Source organism: Eubalaena glacialis, chromosome 16 (assembly GCF_028564815.1).
Source record: "Eubalaena glacialis isolate mEubGla1 chromosome 16, mEubGla1.1.hap2.+ XY, whole genome shotgun sequence".
NCBI classification, from domain to species: domain Eukaryota; kingdom Metazoa; phylum Chordata; class Mammalia; order Artiodactyla; family Balaenidae; genus Eubalaena; species Eubalaena glacialis.
The window spans coordinates 69,522,436-69,535,521 of NC_083731.1; the positions used below are offsets into that span (position 1 = coordinate 69,522,436).

The 13,086-nt window shown below is 35.3% G+C and overlaps 1 protein-coding gene across 1 annotated transcript in view; it reads left to right on the forward strand.

The window, feature by feature from the left end:
* LRRC63 (leucine rich repeat containing 63) overlaps positions 1 to 13,086 on the forward strand; it is a 64,460-nt gene that overhangs the window by 23,738 nt on the left and 27,636 nt on the right. Inside the window, exons 7-8 of the mRNA XM_061170919.1 lie at positions 4,516 to 4,599; positions 6,151 to 6,390. Of these exons, the coding sequence (XP_061026902.1) occupies positions 4,516 to 4,599; positions 6,151 to 6,390 (324 nt within the window). The remainder of the gene's footprint in view (positions 1 to 4,515; positions 4,600 to 6,150; positions 6,391 to 13,086) is intronic.

Below are 13,086 nucleotides of genomic sequence, written 5' to 3' on the forward strand. Positions count from 1 at the left end.
TGTTTCTGTGTATACACACACACACACATACATATATGTACACACACCTCACTCCCTTAAGTTATGAAGCCATAACTGTAACAAAGGTTAAAAAAAAAAGTTCTTATCTTTTTCTCAGTGGATACCAGGAGGAAAATGACATAGAAAATTACTACTTTTAACTAACAGAATCAAAGTTTTGCCTTGTTTTGGTTCAGTTTGATTTAATTAGCCAGGATGTTCTTTGGGAAAGAGAAGCTGTTCGGAATAAAGAACCTAAGAACATACTTGTGAACCCTGAAGTAAGAGCTGATTCTGGAAATGCACAAATTTATTTTCCCATATTGCTATTGACTAAAGATAGGGATTGAATTACTTTGTATCCATATACCTGAAGAACAGGGAGTACTAATTTGATTTCATACTGACTTGGATAAACTACTTAACTTCTTATAGCTTTTTTTTTTTTTACAGTTTTTTAAAAAATATCTTTATTGGAGTATAATTGCTCTACAATGTTGTGTTAGTTTCTGTTGTACAACAAAGTGAATCAGCTATAAGTATACATATATCCTCATAGCCCTTCCCTCTTGAGCCTCCCTCCCATCCTCCCTATCCCACCCCTCTAGGTCATCACAAAGCATGGAGCTGATCTCCCTGTGCTATGCAGCAGCTTCCCACTAGCCATCCATTCTACATTTGGTAGTGTGTATATATGTCAATGCTACTCTCTCACTTTGTCCCAGCTTCCCCTTCCCCCCGCCCCCCCCCCCATTTTCTACGACTGTGTCTTTACCCCTGCCCTGACACTAGGTTCATCAGTACCGTTTTTTAGATTCCATACACGTGTGTTAGCATACAGTATTTGTTTTTCTCTTTCTGACTTACTTCACTCTGTATGACAGACTCTAGGTCCATCCACCTCACTACAAATAACTCAATTTCGTTCCTTTTTATGGCTGAGTAATATTCCATTAATATGTGTGCCACATCTTCTTTATCCATTCATCTGTCGATGGACACTTAGGTTGCTTCCATGTCCTGGCTATTGTAAATAGTGCTGCAGTGAACATTGTGGCACATGTCTCTTTTTGAATTATGGTTTTCTCAGGGTATATGCCCAGTAGTGGGATTGCTGGGTCATATGGTAGTTCTATTTTTAGTTTTTTAAGGAACCTCCATACTGTTCTCCATAGTGGCTGTATCAATTTACATTCCCACCAACAGTGCAAGAGGGTTCCCTTTTCTCCACATCCTCTCCAGCATTTATTGTTTGTAGATTTTTTTGATGATGGCCATTCTGACTGGTGTGAGGTGATACCTCATTGTAGTTTTCATCTGCATTTCTCTAATGATTAGTGATGTTGAGCATCCTTTCATGTGTTTGTTGGCAATCTGTATATCTTCTTTGGAGAAATGTCTATTTAGGTCTTCCACCCGTTTTTGTATTGGGTTGTTTGTTTTTTTGATATTGAGCTGCATGTGCTATTTGTATATTTTGGAGATTAAACCTTTGTCAGTTGCTTCATTTGCAAATATTTTCTCCCATTCTGAGGGTGTATTTTCATCTTGTTTATGGCTTCCTTTGCTGTGCAAAAGCTTTTAAGTTTCATTAGGTCCCATTTGTTTTTGTTTTTATTTCCATTACTCTAGGAGGTGGGTCAAAAAAGATCTTGCTGTGATTTATGTCAAAGAGTGTTCGCCTATGTTTTCCTCTAAGAGTTTGATAGTGTCTGGCCTTACATTTAGGTCTTTAATCCATTTTGAGTTTATTTTTGTGTATGGTGTTAGGAAGTGTTCTAATTTTATTCTTTTACATGTAGCTGTCCATTTTTCCCAGCTCCACTTATTGAAGAGGCTATCTTTTCCCCATTGTACATTCTTGCCTCCTTTGTCAAAGACAAGGTGACCGTATGTGTGTGGGTTTATCTCTGGGCTTTCCATCCTGTTCCATTGATCTATATTTCTGTTTTTGTGACAGTACCATACTGTCTTGATTACTGTAGCTTTGTAGTACAGTCTGAAGTCAGGGAGCCTGATTCCTCCAGCTCTGTTTTTCTTTCTCAAGTTTGCTTTGGCTAGTTGGGGTCTTTTGTGTTTCCATACAAACTGTAAAATTTTTTGTTCTAGTTCTGTGAAAAATGTCATTGGCAATTTGACAGGGATTGCACTGAATCTGTAGATTGCTTTGGGTAGTATAGTCATTTTCACAGTGTTGATTCTTCCAATCCAAGGGCATGGTATATCTTTCCATCTGTTTGTATCATCTTTGATTTCTTTCATCAGTGTCTTATAGTTTTCTGCATACAGGTCTTTTCCCTCCTTAGGTAGGTTTATTCCTAGGTATTTTATTCTTTTTGAACACTCCCATTTACCATTGCAAGGAATCAAGGTAGCTTCCATTTTTTAAATCTGTAAATAATATTAACAATATTGCTGTGGTCCAGTGAAAGACCATTCTAAACTGCCACAAACACATAGTAGGCTCTCAATAAATAATATTTATGTTGCTGTGGTGGAGATTAATGTTATGACATGCAAATATTAATGCTAGCACAATCTTCCAAGCCAACAGCAAGGCTCTAGTTTAAGCATCTCATTGCTCAATGATGTGCTGATAAATAAAACAATGAAATAAATGTAAAACATTCTATACACCCTGAAAATTGTGATAGATTTGTTGCTAGTCGGGTATAGAGTATCAAACCAAACTGAGGCTGTCTAAACAGATTTGCTCTCTAAAATCATATATAGATGAGATAAATTTCAACTCTAGAGCCTATGAAATTTCTTAATTAGCTTTCTCAGTGCTGTCTACAAGCCCAATTAAACATCACAATCAACAGGAATTTATCATCAACAGTGAAAGCCTAGAACCAGACTAGTTTGCTTGTACTGAAGTAATAAGGGAAGACAAAATGACTCTAGAAACTGCCTGAGGCAAGAAAATGAAATAACATAATTTTGAATTAAAAAAACGGAACAGATGGTATTAACATTTTCTTTACAGAGGTGGAAAAAAAGTCTGAGATGAACACTGAACTGAAAAGTTTTTTTTTTTTTTGCTTTTCTATTCAATCTCATTAATTTCTCAGAGCAAATGATTTTATATTAACTGGGGTCACCATACGTTTTATTCAATTGTGATTTCGTAAGCACTTTTGATATGCTAGGCACTGGGCAAAGCACTGGATATACAGAAATGTAAAATAGAATCCTTGGCCTCCAGAATGTCATAGTTTAGGAGACAGACATTTATTACACAGTGTGATAAATTCTATGATAGTGGTAAGCAGAGAAGTACAGAAGAGGCAGCTCACCCATTCTGAAAGATGCAGGAAGAGTTCCTTGGAAGAGGTGACATCTAAGCCAAGACTTAAAAAATGGAAGACACTGATCAAAGAGTCAAATTTGGGGGAACTGGAGATATGTGAGAACTGGGCTAATTCAGGGAAATTCAGCAAATAAATCCTGGGCCTGAGGTGAATGCGGGTTAGTGTGAGAGGTGAGTTGGATGAGTAGTCTGGGGACAGATCATGAGGACCATTATAATCCACACTAAAATAGTAGGAAGTTAATGAAATATTGTGCTCATGATGCTTTAGTTAATAATCATGCAAGTAATTTTTCATCCTTTAAGGAAAACAGGAAGGTATTTGAGAAGAGCATTCACAAAGAGGGGAATATTTACTAGGGATTTTGGTAAATGTCATACTTCAATTCCAGTCTCCAAGAAGCAACTCCCACTCCCACCCCCCAGGAGACAGGACTCTCTGCGTTAGCCTTTGTGTTCTTTGGTTCTTACTTTTAAGTACTTTGCTTAATGGAAAGAAAGACCAAATATATTTCACCAGGAAAATCTTAATCCAACTGCACTGGGTTGAATGGTGCTCTTCAAAAATTCATGTCCATGCAGAACCTTAGAATGTGACCTTATTTGGAAATAGGATCTTTGCAGATGTAACTAGTTAACATGAGGTCATACTGGATTAGGGTGGGATCAGGGTGGGTTCTAAATCCAATAAATGGTGTCCTTATAAGAAGGCCATGTGAAGACAAAGGTGGAGATTGGAGTTATGCTGCCACAAACCAAGGAACACCAAGGATGGCTAGCAACCACCAGAAGCTAGGAGAGGGGCAAGGGACAGTTTCTCCCTCAGAGCCTCCAGAGGAACCAACTCTGCCAACCCCTTTGTTTCAGACTTCTGGCCTCCTGTACTGTGAGAGAATAAATTTCTGTTGCTTTAAGCCACCCAGATTGTGATATTTGTTATGTCAGCCCTAGGGAACTAATAGAGGTGGTTTTTTCTAGATGGGGCTTTACCAACTCTAAACATTTCAAACCAGTCTTAAGGGATAGATGAATCATTTTTAGGAAATTTCATTGTAATTATACCATCTATAATAAAAAAAAAGTATAAGTTGAAAAATCTTAGAAAAATACAGTTTCTCTATGCTTCTATTTACTGAAGAATTAAATTCTTTATTACTGCCCAGTAATGGTAAACATATAATCATTTTCTCTTTCTATTTAAGGTTATTTTGCTTGTTTAATCTTGAGGAACTTGATATTTCCTACAATAGTATTGCTTTTATTCCAAATGAAATCCAGAAACTCAGGTATTTTGGAAGTAGTAAGTACCCATAAGACATATGCCCCTTAAAGATATATTAGGTGATGATTGTGATGGATAAAATTGAGTCCTTTCATTTATTCAATAGCCGTAAAACATAATATGGGAAGCATAAGGTTTACCAAAATGTAAATTGAATGACTGGTGTTTAGTATTTTTAAGACATAACATTTTCAGTAATTATTTAAAAGCTAGTATTGATGACCACCTTAACAGAATGACAAGCTGCTTTTGTCCATTTATCCGTGTGTGCACCTGTAATTCTTATCAGTTGATTTTTCTGTAAGGAAATACATATACACAAAATGCTAGTAATACACAGTGCTTTAATACTAAGCTCTGATTCTTTCTTGTACTAATTTCTAAAAAGTCTCTGAAGTTGATCTCTGACCTTCTAGGTCAGTACCATACTATTTTGATTATGACTTTAGAATAATTTTAATAACTAGTATGGAGATTGTTTTTCAATAATAGTCTCAACTAGTCTGTTTAGCTTATGATCTTTAAGATCATTTAATATCATTCTAAGCCCCTCCTCCCCCCAAAAACATACAATTGTGTTGCTACTATGAAATATTTTCTGTAATTCCAATTTCTAGTTGACTATCGCCAGTCAGAATAGAGAAATAAAGAATACAACAGAATAGAGAAGAGCTATTTACTTCTTTACATTTTAAAATCAAACTATGTAAAAAATTATCTTAGTTCTGATTGACTTTTACTAGATTTTATTTGGTTTCTAGGAGCATTATCTTATCTTCAGTAAAATGAGATCATTTTGTTTCTGCTTTTCTAATATTTATACCAATTATTTAATTTCCTGTGTAATAATCTTGGTATTTTAATAGAATTCAGCCTGTTCACATTTGTTATGATATATTTAATTTTTTACCTTCTGTTTTACTTTGTATTTACTATTTATTCACTTTCTCCTTTTCATATTTCTTTTTTTGGGGGGGGGGAATTTTTTTCAGGATTCTATCTGTTCTCTTTTTTTCTCCCTTGTTAATTTTGGAACTCCATTGAACTTTCTGAGTCTATTACAGGCTATCTTTCCTTCCTCAAAATTCATAAACATATTTTTCTCTAATATTTTATAAAAGCAAGATAAAAGCTTCCCCCAGCATGATGGTCTGTTTCCCCACTGCTGCCTTCCACCAATAGTTGAGACCTTTACCTGAATGAAAAAAAGTACGTGTTAATGTTTAATTTGTCTATGAAAATAAATTCTTTCTTTGTATCACTATACTATACTATATTATATTTTATGTAGTATAACATTCATTCTTCTGTTTGTGATTATTTCTTTTTCCATAGTGATGACTTTTTGCAAAGACCCAAAATATGTGCTTTAACTCTACACAAATGCACTTATTTCCATGATAATATATTGGTTTGGTTGCTTTTTAGTTAATTCTCTTGATTTTAAGGAAATACTTAACATATTTTATTACTACTAAGTTTTATACCAATTTTTGGGAACATTGGGACAGATTTCTTCTTCTGTCTTTTAATATATGGTTTCCTTTATTTGCAGATCACTTGAAAAACTGATCGTTGATGGAAATGAACTGACTAGTTTTCCACATGCAATTTTGAAGCTTAACCTGAAAAAAATCCTATTTGAGAATAATTTCACTCATCCTAGTTTTTGGAAAGAGAATTCTATGAATAGTCCACAACGTCTTACTCAACTTACTTCTTTGTTCTTTTTAAAGAATAATCTACATAAATATTATAATGTGATCCCAGTGGAAATTCAAAAGTTACTAAAATGGTGAGCAAATTCTGAAGCTCTTTTTACCAAACCACACTTTTAAGCATTTAAAATATTCTTTATTACAGGGCCAGATGATAGTTTTACTGTACGCACACACACACACACCAAAACATATGCAATCTTTCAGATTGCTCCTTCTGGCTCTTCAGGCATAATTCTGTAGTCTGAATTCAGCCCACCTTCTCAAGTTATTACTTAAATCCAATGTGAGGTACAGATTGCTGAGGTGTAGCTGGCAATATCTATACAGTTGTAGTATAAGTCTTTTCTATGAACCACTAAGGACAAAGGGGATTCTTCCAAAAAAAGATTCTTTAGTGCCAGGCACACTATGAAGGGAAATGCTTTATTATACTCTAACTTCATAGAGACCAGGAATAGAGCAGACACACACAGGGCAACTTCTCTTCCTCAGGGGTCGACAGCCAGTGTGGGAATTATTGCCTATCTCAGGACTAGGATTCTTAAAGCCCACACACTATGAGTCCACTCAGGCTCACCTCTTATTTCCTTTTAGATGGTGTAAAACTATTTTTTACTGCACTACCGATCATCAGTGCTTGTATTACTGATACAACTTTTTTTTTTTTGGCCGTGCTGCATGGCTTGCGGGATCTTAGTTCCCTGACCAGGGATTGAACCCAGGCCACAGCAGTGAGAGTGCTGAGTCCTAACCACTGGACCACCAGAGGATTCCCTGATATAACAAATATTTGTTGTACGTCTAAGTAAAATGGTTTTCCAGGAGTATATTAATCACCAATATTGATTGAATAAAAGACAGAAAACCTGAACAGACTAGTAACCATTGGAGAAACTGAAAAAGTAATTAAAAATCTATCAATAAAAAAAGGAACCAGGTGCCAAAGTTTTTGATTTTAATGCACTATGTCAATGTTCATGAGATTTGAATGCACATGAGAAAGTAAGAAAATCACCAAGGACAAAAACATTTAAAAAGAATTAAAACCTAACTAGTGACTGTAAACATATATGGGACCAAGAGATTTGAATTCACCACAAAGTAGGGAAGCTGAACATGGTATTCCTGAGTTAAATCTGTACCGCCAAAGGGGCTGGTGGCCCCAGAGCAGTAATACTTCTCTTTCAGCAGAACAAATGTTTTTGAGAGAAACATCCTCAATTTAGACATTAAAGATTCCAGAAAATTAATTTCAAATGAATATTATCTCAAAATTAAAATTTTCAAATACATAGGGAAATAAACCACCAAGAGTAAAAATTAGCACAATCAACAGATATGAATCTCCAAGGATCTAGGATATTAGAATTGTTGACAGAATATGAATTACCTACTTTAAGAGTTTAAAGAAGTAAGATATAATTTTTTAAATGGTTAAGGAATAAAAGACCAAAAATATGACCAGGCAAATATGAGAAAGAAATTTTAAACGCAATTAAATTCTAGAGACTAAAAGTGTAATAGTTGAAATTGGTGCGTGGGTTTAACAGACAATTATCCACATATGAAGAGAAATCTGGAGAAATTATTGTGTATATGTGGACAGGAGGCAAAGAGACATGGACAGTAAAAGGAGAAAATTTAACATATCCTTAGAGTCCCAGAGAATGTTGGGAGTCATTGTTCAATGAGGTAGTGTCTGTAAATTCTCAGAAGTGATGAAAGGAGTGAATTCACAGATATTGAACACTCTACACAAGCGAAGTAAAACACCTTGTGGTGAAAGTGAAGAACACCAAAGACAAAGACTTAGAAATCAGCTGGAAAAAAAGTCACTTACAAAGAACAACAAATAAACTGCTAGCAACAGTGGAACAATAACTGAAGAAATGTTATTTAGCCCAGCAAAACTAACTTTCAAGAACAAGGGAGAAAAATGGATTTTCAGATAATAAAACAGAGAATTTATTCCCCCCAGATTTTCACTTTAGTGAAATGAAACTTGCAAAGAATGTGCATCAGAAAGAAGGAAGATAACTCCAGAAGTATGTTCTGAGATGTAAGAAGGGACGGAGGGAAAAGAAATGAGAAAATATGGGGTAAACAAATATGATCTCTACGATCTATAAAGTAATAGTAACAACAAAGTCTATGGTGTGGTGTTAAAAAGAAGATGTAACTAAAATCAGACATCAAACAGTTAGAAATGTGAGTTTTAAAAAGATACCTTTTATGATAGCAATAAAAAACATAATGTACCTAGGAATATATCAAGTGAAGTATGTCCAAGATATTTATGGAGAAAAAGATTAAAACTTTACAAAAAGGTAAAGAAGGCTGAATTAAATGGGAGAGATACACACACTCAGGTATAATAAGATTTAATACCAAAAATATAACAGTTCTCCCCAAATAGAGCTATAGATTCAATGCAATTCTGGTCAAAATCTGAACAGAATTTTCTGAGAAACTTGATAAGCTGATTACAAAATGTGTATGGAAAAGCAGAGACTCCAAAATAACCAAAGCAAGCCTGAAAAAGGAGCCTAATATTAGGGACTTGCCTATCAGATATAAAGACTTATAAAAGTAGAGAAATACAGTTGATATTACACGCAAGGAAAGACAATATAACCAATGAAGAATACATAGCCCAGTTATGTTCTCATGTACACGTGAAACTTGACGTCAGACAAAAATAGCACTGTGGATCAGTAGGGAAAGGATAGACTTTTCAACAAATGCCACTGAAACATCTGATCATCTATAAGTAAGAAGTATATGTTTCTGCTATGTATATGTTACCATCATTTACAAAATCATTTCCAATTAGATTAATGACTTAAATATGAAAAGCAAAATGTTAAAGCCTTAACAAGCAAGTATAGGAGACTATCTGTATGACTTCAAGGTAGAGAAAGATACCTTAAACAAACCTCAAAAATATAAACAGTAAAGCAAAGTTTCATAAATTTGACAAAAGATGTTTCTACATAATATTATAACCATCAATAATATTAAGAGGCAAGCTATTAACTGAAAGAAGATATTGCAATGCTTATAACTGTTTAAACATATATCTCCCACATATCAATAAGAAAAGATATAACCCATAGGAAAGTTGTTAAATGATAGGAATATGCAATTCATGGAAGACGATATATAGATATATGATAAACATAAAGAATGTTAAATCTCTCTAGTAAACAAGGAACTGCAATGTAAAATAGCAACAATAGGGTTTTTTACCTACCTGTTTTATCAAAATTAAAAAGATTGATATTAAGTGTTGCCCTTGCATGCCCAGAAACAGGATAAGCATGCACCATTGGTGGCACTGTCAAGTTGGTGAAAGTTTTGTGGAAGGTAATTTGACAGTATCTTACATATTCCTTAAAAAGGAAATTTAAATTTTAGTAATATGTCTTATAGAAATAGTTATATGTGAACACACAGTTAGGCAGAGGGATGAAAACTGCAGACTAAGTGTGCATCAGTAAAAAAGTGGTAAGATAAAATGGTGTATCCATATTTTGGAACATTATGGTGCTGTTAATAAGAATGAAGTAAAACAAAATGTATTGACATAGAAAGCTGTCCAAAGCATTTTGTTAAATCAGAAAAGCAAGCTGTATGTACAGACACATACATACAGAGGGAACACATACACAAGAGACATTCCATTTATGTAGAAAATAGTCATGTGTCTCGGAGCTAGAGGGAACACCACCAAATATGAGCTTTAGTTATTCTGCAAAGGGGAGTTAGAGTGATTTAAAGGAGGAATAAAGGGGAAATTCTGTGCTTTTTTTCCCTGTATACTTCTATATTTTTTGGAAATTTTACAAGGATGGGTTTTCATGTAAATAAAAAGTGAGAAGTGAATTACAAATAAAAGGGGCTAGAGAAGGAAAGATTACAACTACAGCTGGGAAAATAGGGAAAAGATTTAGGAATGAAATGGTGTTTGAAAAGAGTCTTAGAAGAACAGGTAAAATTTATATATTTGGAAATATGTGTTGTATTGAAGAGACATTCCATGAACTCAATGGCTGCCTGAGTATGTGAGGCAAGTAAGAGAGGGAGGAGTAAAAACGATGAGGGGTTCAATCTCATCAAGGACAACTGTCGTGATATTAATAAAGATAGAAACAATGAAGGAGGTTTTTGTCACCCAACCCCACCCTCATCCTCTAACGTCTACTCTTGGCTTTGATCCTTAATTTCCAACCTCTGTCCCGAGTACTACGTTTGCTGAGTCTGGATGGGGGCTCAGCTCTGGGCTCTGTACAATGCCTGCGCCTAGGCTGCTCCAAGCCCAGCTTCTGCCACCACCCCAGTGACTTGGGCCCTACCCATTAGCAGCTGTGAGCTTTTTTGACCCCTACAATTTCTCTTTGCATTTTGCCTCCCTGTGTCTCTACCTGCATTCTATCACCTCAATCAGACAGAGAATCTGCCTTTGTTGAGAGTTGGGTCAGAAGACTCATGTTCCATAGGATTTTACCATAACTTCCCTGCGCACGAGAATGATAGAAATGTTTACTTAGAGATATAGACTAAAGTTTCAAAAGTATTATTCAGTTCCACTAAACTATATAGCCTTGATCATACTTAATACTTGGAAGTCATCTTTACTAGAGATAACTCAATATGTTTTTTAACATCTTTATAGCTTTCCATTTTTCATTATTGTGCAAAAGTCTTTGAATTTTTTGATAAAATTATTATATTAAATATTGCAATTTAATTTTCCATGTGATTTTATTAGTACCAGCGTATTTTCTCAAGTATATATCACTTACTTGGGGACAGTAATAGAACTATTTAGTTAGAGGATATAAGGAAATAACAACTCAGGCCACTAAACTCCCTTATTCTGAAGATGACATTCCTCAAGAGTTTAGGTGACTTGCTCAACCAAATTTTCCTCTCTTTAAAATAATTTTATCTTTTATCAACACAAGTATTTAGTTTAAAAGATCAAATGTTTACTACGGGGCTTATCATGAAAATCACCCCTGCCCGCATCTCTATCCCCCTTCACTCTTTACCTCCAGAGTCACCTATTGCCAAACTCTTTTTGCAGTTCTCCTCTGGGTGTTTGCTCTCATATTTTTAAAATTTCATTTTCAATTGTGGTAAAATACACATAACACAGAATTTACTACCTTGATCATTCTAAAGTGTACTGTTTAGCAATCAGCACATTTTTATTTCTGTGCATCCAATCTCCAGAAGTCTTTTCAACTTGCAAAACTGGAATCGGTCTTTATACCCATAAAAGAACAACTCCCCACTTCCCCCTCCCCCTGGCCTGTGGAAAACAGCCTTCTACTTTCTGTCTCTATGAGTTTGACGACTCCAGAAACCCCCCATATAAGCGGAATCATGCTATATTAGTCTGTTTTTGTGATGAGATTATTTCACTTAACATGATGTCCTCAAGCTTCATCCATGCTGTAGCATATGTCAGAATTTCCTTCCTTTTAAAAGTTGAATAATATTCCATTGTATGGATACACCACATATTGTTTATCCATTCATCTGTTGAAGGACATTTGCATTGCTGCCACCTTTTGGCTATTGTGAATACTGCTATGAACATGGTTGTTCAAATACCTGCTTTCCATTTTTCTTCTATTTCCAGAAGTGAAATTGCTGCATTAAATGGTAATTGAATTTTTAGTTTTCTGAGGAACAGCAACACTGCTTTTTATAGAGGCTGCACTATTCTACATTCCCACCAGCAGTGCACAGGGTTCCAATTTCTTCACATCCTCTCCAACACTTACGTTCTGTTTTGCTTCTGTTTTTGTTTTTTATATTGGCCATCCTAATGGGTGTGACGTGGTATCTCACCGTGGTTCTCATTGCATTTCTCTAATTATTAGTGATGTTGAGTATCCTTTCATGTGCTTTTTGGCCATTTGTGTATCTTCTTTGAAGAAATGTCTATTCAGGTCCTTTGCCTATTTTTAAATTGGATTGTTTGTGTTTTCTCTTGTCAAGTTGTAGTTGCTTATATATTTTGGATATTAACCCCTTTTAAAATACAATTTACAAATATTTTCCCCCATTCAGTCAGTTGCCTTTTCACACTGTTGATGGTGTCCTTTAATGAACAAAAGTTTTTAATTTTGCTGAAGTACAACTTAATCTATTTTTTCTTTTGTTTCCTGTGCTTTTGGTGTCATTTACAAGAAATTATTACCAAATCTAATGTCATGAAGCTTTTCCCCATATATATATATATTTTTTAAATTAATTAATTAATTTTTGACTGCTTTGGTTCTTTGTTGCAGTGCGCAGGCTTCTCATTGCGGTGGCTTCTCTTGTTGCAGAGCACAGGGCTCTAGATGTGCGGGCTTCAGTAGTTCTGGCTGGCGGGCTCTAGATCGCAGGCTCAGTAGTTGTGGCGCACGGGCTTAGCTGCTCCACGGCATGTGGGATCCTCCCGGACCAGGGCTCAAACCCATGTCCCCTGCATTGGCAGGCAGGTTCTTAACCACTGCCCCACGTGGAAGTCCCTCCCTTATATTGTTTTCTAAGAGTTTCATAGTTTTAGCTCTTACAGTTAGGTTTTTGATCCAGTTTGAGTAAATTTTTGGATATGGTGTGAGGGTCCAACTTCATTTTTTTTATGTGTGGATATTCAGTTTTCCCAGGACCATTTGTTGAAAAGACTGTCCTTTCCCCACTGAATTGTCTTGGCACCCTTACTGAAAATCATTTGACCATATATATGAGGATTTATTTTGGAGTTGCCT